This window comes from Etheostoma spectabile, chromosome 12 (assembly GCF_008692095.1).
Source record: "Etheostoma spectabile isolate EspeVRDwgs_2016 chromosome 12, UIUC_Espe_1.0, whole genome shotgun sequence".
Classification (NCBI taxonomy): domain Eukaryota; kingdom Metazoa; phylum Chordata; class Actinopteri; order Perciformes; family Percidae; genus Etheostoma; species Etheostoma spectabile.
In genome coordinates this window covers 14,458,498-14,469,160 of record NC_045744.1, presented here as the reverse complement: position 1 = coordinate 14,469,160, position 10,663 = coordinate 14,458,498, and the positions used below count along the sequence as shown (strand labels likewise).

The window sequence follows — 10,663 nt, the reverse complement described above, 5'->3', positions numbered from 1 at the left end:
CCTAATTTAGAAGATGGTTGTTTTACAAAACCTTGTTTGATGGTTTCTCTTGTACACAGGCTTGTAACAGCAAGATTGTGGTTAAGATCAAAATGAGACCACAGCCTAAACGTCCTTTTATTATTTCTGGATCATTGTGGGCCAAGAAACCTACATAGACTATACATTTGTGGTAGGAGATCCAAGCAGTTAAAGCGTTCGCTTTCGAACTACATTTCCCATCAAGCACTTCGGCTGTGGCGCAAGCGTAGATGGGTTTATTTAGTGTACAGACAACCGGAAGCTCCACTCTGAAACTGACCGAACGGGATAGTTCTTGGTAAAGTTTCTTGTCCTTTTGTTTTTGCGTGTTCAATGACAGTACAGCAGTTACAAAATAGGGCTAAGCACACGTTGCTAACTATAAGTCTCAAGTTAGTTTTGTCTGGACGAAACGGTGGCTTTAATCGTGACGGATAGGCTAGCTAGTCGGCTAGCTTAGCAGGTTGGCAGCTAGCTGAAATAACGTTAACGTTAGCATATGGGCCCCTCCATTCAGATGAGAGCTTCTAGTTTCGGACTGTTTTTAGTGTAAATGTCCTTAAATGTAATAGTGAAGCAACTAACCCAAGTATTCTAACAGCCAGTTGAATATAAATGACTGGTTGGTTTTGTTTTATAAGCTTTTCTATAGAAACAGGACAGGGCAAGAAGTGAGTGAGGATAACCTGCCCAGGGAAAGAAGGCAGATTAAGATGTCAGACAAGCATTGAGTTGATAGTTTGGTGTCCAGAGTTCAGTCTAGACAGTGTTGGTGAAGGTATAGCTGTTGTTGCGTCATGTATCACATTTGTCTTCTTGGTACTGCAACGCATTGCACCTCATTAACCACTTGACTCACATTGAAGTTGTTTCTAGTGTCAATATGTAAAAGGATATCTTCAATTTACAGTAAGTTTTAGAAACATTTTACGGTGATTAGTAGGGTAAATTGAAGCCTATCTTTTTTTCAGATGCACAAAACCCCTTCCGTAGTTACGTAAATTATTGTTACTTCATTATTGCCTAAGTTACTTACTAAAACATGTACAAACGGCTGAGGAGTTTGATTTTGTGCTTGATCGAACATAAACAAGGCAGACTGACGTACTGTTTTTCAAATGGCTGTCTTAATATTTTCATCTACAGTCATCAGTTTTTTTTTTGATAAGTCAATCTAACTTTAGATGATGAAGTGTGCTGTAGTTTTGATTTTGCTGACTGTTTGTCAGGCTTGGCATGTTAAAAGTCGAACATGCAAGATGTTGTTCATATAGCAGAGCCCCATCTGGTGGGTGGACGTAACTGTTGCAGTTGTCCTTTACATCGGTCGTCATGAAAATATTCAGGAAACAAAGAAAGAAGAAGAAGCGAAAAGGACTACAGATAGTTTTGTTGTGCTTTTAAGTTTACCTTTTTGAATACAAAATTTCAGTTTGGTTTACTGATCAATCGATCCGTTACCGATTTTTAAATGTTAGCCTAGGTGGAAAATAACTTGTTTTTTTGCTTTCATTATCACAGCTTGCCTTAAGAGATAATTAATTATAATTCATTTTAAGAAGCACACAAATTATCTTTTCTTATGCCATTTAGATTTCCATGGGTGGTGCAAGTACTGCTGTGACGATGAGTAGATTTGCTTAGAATTTCTTGTTATTGTTGTTTATGTACATTTCTGTTGCTATAATGTCTTTTGTATAGTTATAAGCTACTTCTGGAATGGAATGAGACACTTAAGTTTAAAATCCTTTAGTAATTCTTTACATCTATATTGTGAAAAGTACTGTTACTCAAGTTTTTTCCAATTTAGTTCATATATAATTTTTAGTTCCTATATGATATGTATTACACAAAAATAAATATACAAAAAATCTAATTAAACTCCTTGAAAAACTAGCAGACCCGGCCACTGCCCACCACTTAAATAAGAGACAACTAACACGTTGATAACAGGCAGGAGGAATTATTAAATAAATTATGTGCAAACTGGACCACACTTTAGATTATCTGGAAGTTGAATGCTGGGTTTTATTGTGTTAGAATCTTGTATTTCTGCCCTCTGCAGGTGTGATGGAGAGGTGATGTGCCCGTCAGAGGAGTGATAAGGCCAGAGCAGCCATGACTGAGTGCTTCCTGCCCCCCAGCAGCAGCCCTGCAGAGCAGCGCAGGGCTGAGCACCAAGGGGGTGTGGCCCGCACCCCCAGCTCTGAGGAGATCAGTCCCACCAAGTTTCCCGGCTTGTACCGCACTGGCGAACCATCGCCACCTCATGATGGCCATCACCACGAGGCACCTGACGCCTACGTCTCAGACGATGACAAAGAGCACAGCAAGAAGAAGAACAAGTTCAAGAAGAAGGAGAAAAGGAGTAAGGAACGATCCTGTAGCTTGAGGTTTATTATTGACCTTGGAAATAGCAGTTTGGAAAAGCTCAAGGTCACATACTGGATATTTTGCGGATCTGTTAGCCATTTTTCCAAACTTTGTCAAAGCGATGAAAAATGGCTAAAAGCTCTAGAAGATTTTCAGTAAGCGACTTTTTGTCCTACAAATCTTTGTCAGACTGATCCTAATGTTTGTCTGCTGACGTATAAATTACTGACTTATTATATTATGTCCATCAGCTCAATGACTAGTGAATGTGAAATTTTACCAGCCACTCATTTTACCAGCATTTGGCTGATGGATGGGGCTAATTGTAAACTCTGCTTATAAATTAATGTTTATGAGTATAACAAAACAATGATCATGGGTATAATAATACGTTATGCTCACTGTAATGTTGAAAATCGCAAGAAGTTACTAGGGACCGTGTAATATACTGTAGTTAATTAAGGTTTGATATCTCATAATTATTAAATAGTATTTTTGCAACCTTGCATGCAAGCTGTACACTTGCTCAGTATATAGTTGACATGCAAATTAGTACTGATTGAGAAATGGGCAGCATTTTTAGTTGTTGCTCGAAAGCTTGAACAAAGCCCATGTGTTTTTAGTTGTTTTTTGGGCTACGCAGGAAGTTCTATTTTCATGGATTTGTTGACAATAAGAAACGTGTAGAATATCACCAACCTTATCTGCTAACATCTGGGAGCTACCAAGTACATACAAGTCATCTACTGCTGGCCACTAAGCTTTAGACTTGTCTCCACAGTAGTAGCTGTTGAGTAAAGAGAGAGAGAGCGTCCCATTTTCCATCCTGATGGCTGTAGTGGTGAAAAATGTTCCTTTACTGAGAATGTTTTTCACTGAGTGATTGTCAGGCTCATTGTCCACTTGGTATCAGGATATTTCCATGTCTGTATTTAGCTCCTACACCAGAGTATGGTGGGAGAGAGGAAGAGATGGACTGTTCAGAGCACACCCAGAGAGCCCAGTGAAGGTGTGTCTCAGGCAGCGGCGTGATACAAAGGGACTGTTCTACGGGAAACCCAGAGTAGAGACAATTAGAGGAGACAAAGAGGCCACTTACTGGCTTTGACACTGCTCTGTAGCTATTTGCTCTGAGGAAAAATATATTTTAACTGCGCCTGTTCTAGAGAGGAGAGGCGTAAGGTGCTGTGGGAGCTATGCTAAATCTGTGGCTGACCTCTTTTCCAAGTCCCCATTCTCCCCCTCCTTCGTTATCTTCTCTCTCTCACACATCTCTGCTGTTCCTGTTCAGTGCTATAATGGTTCTGTCGTAGGAGGAGAATAGAGAAAACGGGTGTTTCACCCCTCAGATCTAACCCTATTTTTGTCTCTTCTTACTTTTTCTTTACTTTCCTAGCGGAAGGCTACGCCGCTTTCCAGGAGGACAGTTCAGCAGACGAAGCAGAAAGCCCGTCCAAGATGAAGCGCTCCAAGGGAATCCATGTGTTCAAGAAGCCCAGCTTCTCCAAGAAGAAGGAAAAGGACTTCAAGGTAAAGGAGAAGGGCCCCAAGGAGGACAAGGCTAAGGATAAGAAATCTAAGGACCTGACGGCTGCAGATGTGGTTAAACAATGGAAGGAGAAGAAGAAGAAGAAGAAACCGACAACAGAGGCAGAGCCAGTCCCAGTGGAGGTCCCCACCTTCAGGCCCATCTTTGGAGCACCTCTGACTGAAGCTGTCAAGAGGACAGCTCTGTATGATGGGATCCAGCTGCCAGCCATCTTCAGAGAATGTTTGGACTACATTGAAAGTTATGGCATGACCTGTGAAGGCATCTACCGAGTCTCAGGTAGAGTAACTTTGGGAGGCTGTTGACCTTTCCATCATCTTGTGAAAAAAGGCAAATTGCAAAAAAAACAACTAGTATTTCAATATTTGTATGTCTGATTGATTCTCAAATCAACTTCTCTCCTTCTCAGGCATGAAGTCCAAGGTGGATGAATTGAAAGCAGCATATGACCGTGAGGAGTGCCCCTGCCTGGAGGAGTATGACCCTCACACGGTTGCCAGCCTACTGAAGCAGTACCTACGCGAGCTGCCAGATAACCTGTTGGGCCGAGATCTGGCCCAGCGCTTTGAGGACGCCTGCGGTCGGCAGGTGGAGGCGGAGAAGATGACGGAGTTCCAGAGGCTGCTGACCGAGGTGGCGCCGGAAAGCCGACTTATTCTCTCCTGGCTTATCACGCACATGGACCACGTCATCGCCAGGGAGGCGGACACCAAGATGAATATTCAGAATATCTCCATCGTCCTTAACCCAACCATACAGGTCAGAGAGGAAGAATGGATCAAGCTGAGTAAATGGAGATCAATTGGGGAAAAAAAATGTTAGCAACAGGCTAACTAAACATCAAATGGAAAAATAGGTCTTAGGACTCAGGCTCAAGTGTACCTCAAAGATAAGAAACCTCCCCTTAGCAACAAACCAACAGAGTTTTTATTGGATTAAACATTCAGTTCATCTCCAAAACCCTGGCCTAGTTTAGTGAATCTGATTTATTCCCATAGGGGACATCTCTGTGGCTGCTCCACTTATTCAGAACAAACAGCAGCAGGACTCACGCCACCTTCTCTCAACTAATGTGTGGAGTCCAGGGTCAGTTTGATCATGCTAAGTAAATATGCAGGAATTTGTCTTTTGAAGAAGGTGGCACAGTGATAATTGGTTTTCATACTACAGTCTAACACACAGAATACAAACCTTATCTGACATGCACTGCAAGACTAGATGCAGTTTGTGCAGAGCTCTGATACTGTATGCTTTTTGTTCCCTGATTTGTTAACATGTTACCTTCAGATTGGGAACCGTGTTCTTTACATGTTCTTCACACACGTGAGGGAGCTGTTTGGAGACGTAGTCCTGAAGCCTGTGGTGCGGCCTCTTCGCTGGTCCAACATGGCAACCATGCCGGCGCTGCCTGAGACCCAGGAGAACATCAAAGAGGAGATCCGACGACAGGTGGGTTCAGCCCTGCTGTTATTTTTAGTCAATTAATTCATTGACAAAATTGAATAATGGAAAATGAAAAGGATAGTTTGAAGTTTTGGGGGGAAATTAGCTTATTCCGTTTTTTCAGTATGAAACCGGAGTCAAAGACCAGACAGGAAACAGTACTTAACATAACACTTGGAACCCGGGACAACAAACCAGATATAACTTGTTAATTAGTAAGGTTTAGAGGTGCTGGTAGGTGGGTTTTACCTTTGGACAGAGTCAGACTAGACGTTTCCCCACTTCCGCTGGTTATACTAATTTAAGCTAATTGTTTCCAAGCTCCAGCTGATATGGAATTTAATTTTAAAAATTAAATCTTTATCAGGGTGAACGAGATCACGATTTTATAACGATTAATTGTGCAGGCCTACTGTTTGGAAGAGGTGTGACGATTAAAACGTGACGAGATTTCTTGTCATATTGTCTAGCAATATCAGTGCACAAGTGCAGAGCAGCAGCCAGCATGACGGAGTCTGGCCTGGTTGGTCTTATCCATGAGTCCGGCTTTAACCTCGAACTTGGCGTAGAAGATCGCCCGCCTGTTCTCCAAAGTTGACTCTGAGTTAACTTGTGCAGAGCGATAACGGAGTTGGAATTGGAAAATAGTAAAACCCAGCGTTAGAACAGTAGAAGGTATTGTTGTTTTAGAACATAATAACTGTGAAACATTCGTAAAATAAGCTTTATTTTTCGAGTTTTGATACAACATAGAACGTGGACGTGCTCATATTCCTGAAAAAAGAACATGACCATATCTTAGGCTGAGCAGTCTATCATGTTTTGAAGAAAAACGTTGGTCAGTCTCTGTTTGAAAGAGTAGTAGGGCTACTTTGATTAGGGTTTGCACTTAAAAAAAATAGGACATTGTCATTATTTTTGTTATTTTTACTGTTTTTATTTTTATGTTTGAGGAAACTAAAGTAGTTCAGTTAAAAGAACAGTTACTACATTTGATGCAGTAGACCTTAGAGGGCTGTCTAATAATAAGGTTCCACTAGGTCGGCCACATATGCAGGTGACTGACCGTGCAATGCTCTGTATGTTAATGTGAGAATCTTAAATTGAATCCTATGTTTGACAGGGTGCAGTGACTTGAGTACTGGTTCTGGAGTGTCAACTGAATTATGACATATAATAAAAATGTGTTTTAGGAGTTCCTGCTGAACTGCCTGCACAGGGACCTGCAGGCAGGGGTGAAGGACTTATCTAAGGAAGAGCGGCTCTGGGAGGTTCAGAGAATCCTGACGGCTCTAAAACGCAAACTGAGGGAGGCCAAACGACAGGTAAGTTTTGTCTAGATACTATATTTGTGCATATGCATATTTTCAACACCTTACTGTTGTAGTCCGAACAAACATTTTAATATATCGTAACATATGATATAACATTTACTGTGAAAACCAGAAAAGCTTGTCCATTTTGTTCTTTATTTATTCATCTTTCCACCTTTTGGCCTTTTAGGAGTGTGAGAGTAAGATAGCCCAGGAGATAGCAAGCCTCTCGAAGGAGGATGTTTCAAAAGAGGAAATGACTGAGAATGAAGAGGAAGTAATTAACCTCCTCTTAGCACAGGTGAGTCATTCAAACACACATTTTTACTAAGCTCCATGTAAGCTCCATGCAAGCAATCGAATCATTTTGTGTCTCTTCCCCCCTTCCTCTCAATTATCAGGAAAATGAGATCCTAACAGAGCAGGAGGAGCTGATCTCTCTTGAACAGGTTCTCCGTAGACAGATTGCTACTGAGAAGGAAGAAATCGAGAGACTGCGAGCAGAGATTGCAGACATACAGAGGTAGGAAAATATGTTGTAATATCATGAAAACTGTCATTAAATGTACTAAAGGTCTCAACTGTAACCCAGCGTTGTGTTCCTCAGCCGGCAGCAGGGGCGCAGTGAGACCGAGGAATATTCGTCTGACAGTGAAAGTGAGAGCGAAGATGAGGAAGAGCTGCAGATGATTCTGGAAGACCTGCAGAAACAAAATGAGGAACTGGAGGTGAACAAAACAATCAACACATACTGGCTGTTTAGTATCATCAAAGTGTTATTTACCTTTTTTAAGATGGAGTAAAGTGTGTTGAGTTCTGACAGAGTAAAGTCTTAAAGTAAACTATGATACTGTTTGTGTTTTAAATTTTTTAATACTTAGTCGGAATCTGTTTTGTTTGATTACGGACGTGAGCAATATAAAATAAACATTTTCTCTGTAAATACTGCCAGAAATGAAGTAGTAGGTTTGTCAAGCACTGTCTCTGTTTTATTGCCCTGTAGAACAAAAATACCCACCTGAACCAGGCCATCCACGAGGAGCAGGAAGCCATCTTGGAGCTCCGCGTTCAGCTTCGCCTCCTGCACAGCCACAAACTGCAGCAGGAACTGACCGTCCAGCCGCCGGCGGAGCAGGCCCCGCCCACGCAGCCCAGCCCGGAGCCCCGCACCGAGGAGCAGACCAAATGTTTGGTTGCCGCGGTGGCCGCCGGTGCAGATGCCGCTGCCTCCGTCAATGGCAAGGCAGCAAAGGATCCTTCAAAGCCCTCACCGAACAAAGACAGGAGGGACACCAACATGTGAAATATCATCTCAGTGATGTGTTTGGTGGCTCTGGGCTGCCGTACGTCTCTACCGCTGGTCAGTTGTCCTGTAGTGTCACTCGTCATCCACTGAAGATTTCACTTTGCTGGATCCATGAGTTCATTAGTAATTGTGTCCACCAAGTGGCAGCCATGGAAAAATCTGTTCTACTGTCTTTGGCGTCCTGAACCTTTTTTAGCAGGAATCATAAACCTTGTTTCTCATTTTTCAATGCAAAACACCAAAAACTAGAGAAGCTAATGTTGTGGCTACTACTGTGAGAGACTAGGTGGACCATATTATCAAATCCACAGTGCCAAGCATGTATGAAGGTAGAAGTGGGTGGGCGGAGCACGTAGGGGGAAGGAAGAGGGTTAAAAAAAAAGTAAAAGTCAGGCACCTTGCCAGTATGTGACATATAGCTTATTGTTGCTGATAAGGGCTCAAGTGATGAACATAGACCAGATATAATCTCAGTTCTTGTATCTCACTATATCCCTCATCTTAGGAAAGAGACCACTGTGCCATAAACGAAGATGCCAGACTGGACACATTTCCCCAGAGAACCACTAAAACAAAAGCTCTTTGAGTAATGAAGAATTTATGATTGGTCTATCTATATATTATATATTTAAGTCGTATTCTTAAGAATACGGATGACTTTTCAAGAAAAACATTGATTTTAAGTAACAGCTTTTTAGTAATATATGAATATATGTATAAATATATTGTAGATGCTTTCTTTTCTTTGAACAGCAGCTGCACATAAACACAGTGGCGTTGTGCCTCCCAACTGACCAGTGGATGAAAACATGAACGGCAAACAAATACGCAACAGAAGTATATTCATCACTGGATAATATAGATAGGCAAACAGCTGGAGGCCGCATTGTTACAGTCACACTTTGCTCTGTAGTGCAATCATCTTCTCTCTTCTCTCTGCTTCTCTTGCACAAACAAGAAAACGTGGAAATTACATTTCTGCAGTTTTTGTGATGGAACGACAAATCTGTTGCGATGATTATTGTCGCCAAAATGTGTGCTGAGACACGCAGGAGGCTTATTTAGTTTTGTTGTGTATGTGGTCATGTTTTTGAACTCTTGATGTGTGGAGTTATTGTTCATCAGTTGAAGTGAGTAAAAAAAACCTTAAAGATTACAAGTCAGTCATTTAATTTCACCACTGATCATGGCTATTGCAAAGTACTGTCATTGCTCAGTGATATTTAAAGCAAAGGCATGGCCTGACTTACTTATCATGTGTGTACATCATTGTAAAATTGCAAACATACTGTATTTTCAGCTCCTACGTTTTGTCACATTTTTTATTATTAATAATGACCTGTATGGAGTATGCTAGTGTAACTGCCCCTGCTTTGGTCACGGGCAAATCAAAGCAATCTCATCTGGACTCATGATTCAACATGTTATTAATCCTGTGACTGAAACAGATACGTGCTAGATTGGGCTCAGAAGCTTCTCATGAGGTTATTTTCATAATGTTCCAAGCTTTTCTAGCTTATTGTTGCAGACAGAATAATGCTGTGAAGAATAAAGTGTTGATCTGAGGAACTCTCTCAGCCTCTCTGTCTCTTTCTCTGACTCACAGACAGCCTAATATTTACCTTTTTACTCAACTACTGTATTCTATTGGAAGTGAAGTCCGGATTTAGTGCTTCCTATTTTCCATTACACGTTCTTTGAATACTTTCCCCTCTCCCGGACTAATGAGGTTCTAAATAAAACCTTTGCGTCCATTTTGTTGAAGTGGAGCGTGTAAATCTTGGGTTTGGACTCAGAGTCAAGGATTTCGTATTAAAAGGATCGTGAAACCACCCGACTTTTTGTCATTGCTGGTTTCCGATTTGGAAAGTAACAGCGTCGAGCAGGAAAGAACAGCCAGCAAAAAGACCGGATACAAGCAAAATTAGTTTCAAAATTAAAGCATATTTTGTTTGTCTTTGTATATCGGTCTTTGTTGTATTTTGTCTCTCCACTTTTAAATAACTATAGCTAAGTGGAAAGCAACTTATTAGCTTACGGGGGAGTTGATTTAAATCTAGTTTAAAAGCTTCCTTACTCAAACAGACAATATCCACAAATATTATTATTGGTACTTATTTATAATCCTCATCCACTTTTATTTTGCCTATTGTTACTTCACATGGATGTTTAACCTTCACTGTGTAGAATGTTGTATGTTCAAAGTTAAACACTAGACGGTTGTCAAAACAATATATATATTTTTTTTTTACATCGCCTGGCCTGGCTACCTTTACAGCACATCCACCAGCTGTTGATATTCCTTACCGCCTAGACGGCTGTTTTCACATTCAGGGGAAAATGTACCCTATGATTTAAGGCACATACAGTAGGTACAAGCATATTTTTGTGAATTATAATCATTCAAAATGCAACTTACAGTGTGAAAAGGAGGGAGGAGTAGATGCAATTACAAGGTATTTGAAGTTTTTGTGGAAAAGCCATATCACACAATAAACAACACAAATAATGTGTTATTATTACAAGCAGACTTTTGTTTTAGAAGTCTTAAAACATATCTGGGGGAGAGCCACAATATGGAGTATATCTATGGATCGCTTAAAAGAGTGAGTAGGCCTACATCAGGCTATGCGTGTCTTATTTTGAAAATCGTCACCA

General features: G+C 41.0%; 2 protein-coding genes across 3 annotated transcripts in view; both read left to right on the top strand.

The window, feature by feature from the left end:
* Positions 1–210: 210 nt before the first annotated feature.
* ralbp1 (ralA binding protein 1) lies at positions 211–9,576 on the top strand. Of its 2 annotated transcripts, none has more exons than XM_032530509.1 (10): positions 211–319; positions 2,087–2,389; positions 3,791–4,222; positions 4,353–4,702; positions 5,231–5,392; positions 6,580–6,711; positions 6,890–7,000; positions 7,101–7,222; positions 7,307–7,427; positions 7,703–9,576. In XM_032530509.1, exons 2-10 carry the CDS (start codon positions 2,140–2,142, stop codon positions 8,000–8,002), a joined length of 1,980 nt encoding a protein of 659 aa, XP_032386400.1. In that variant the 5' UTR covers positions 211–319; positions 2,087–2,139; the 3' UTR covers positions 8,003–9,576. The 2 variants fall into 2 exon arrangements, with proteins under 2 accessions (XP_032386400.1, XP_032386399.1); XM_032530508.1 differs by having other exon boundaries at positions 7,292–7,427.
* vapal (VAMP (vesicle-associated membrane protein)-associated protein A, like) overlaps positions 5,489–10,663 on the top strand; it is a 37,534-nt gene continuing 32,359 nt past the window's right edge. Inside the window, exon 1 of the mRNA XM_032530510.1 lies at positions 5,489–5,500. The gene's annotated coding sequence lies outside the window, so the exon portion shown is untranslated. The remainder of the gene's footprint in view (positions 5,501–10,663) is intronic.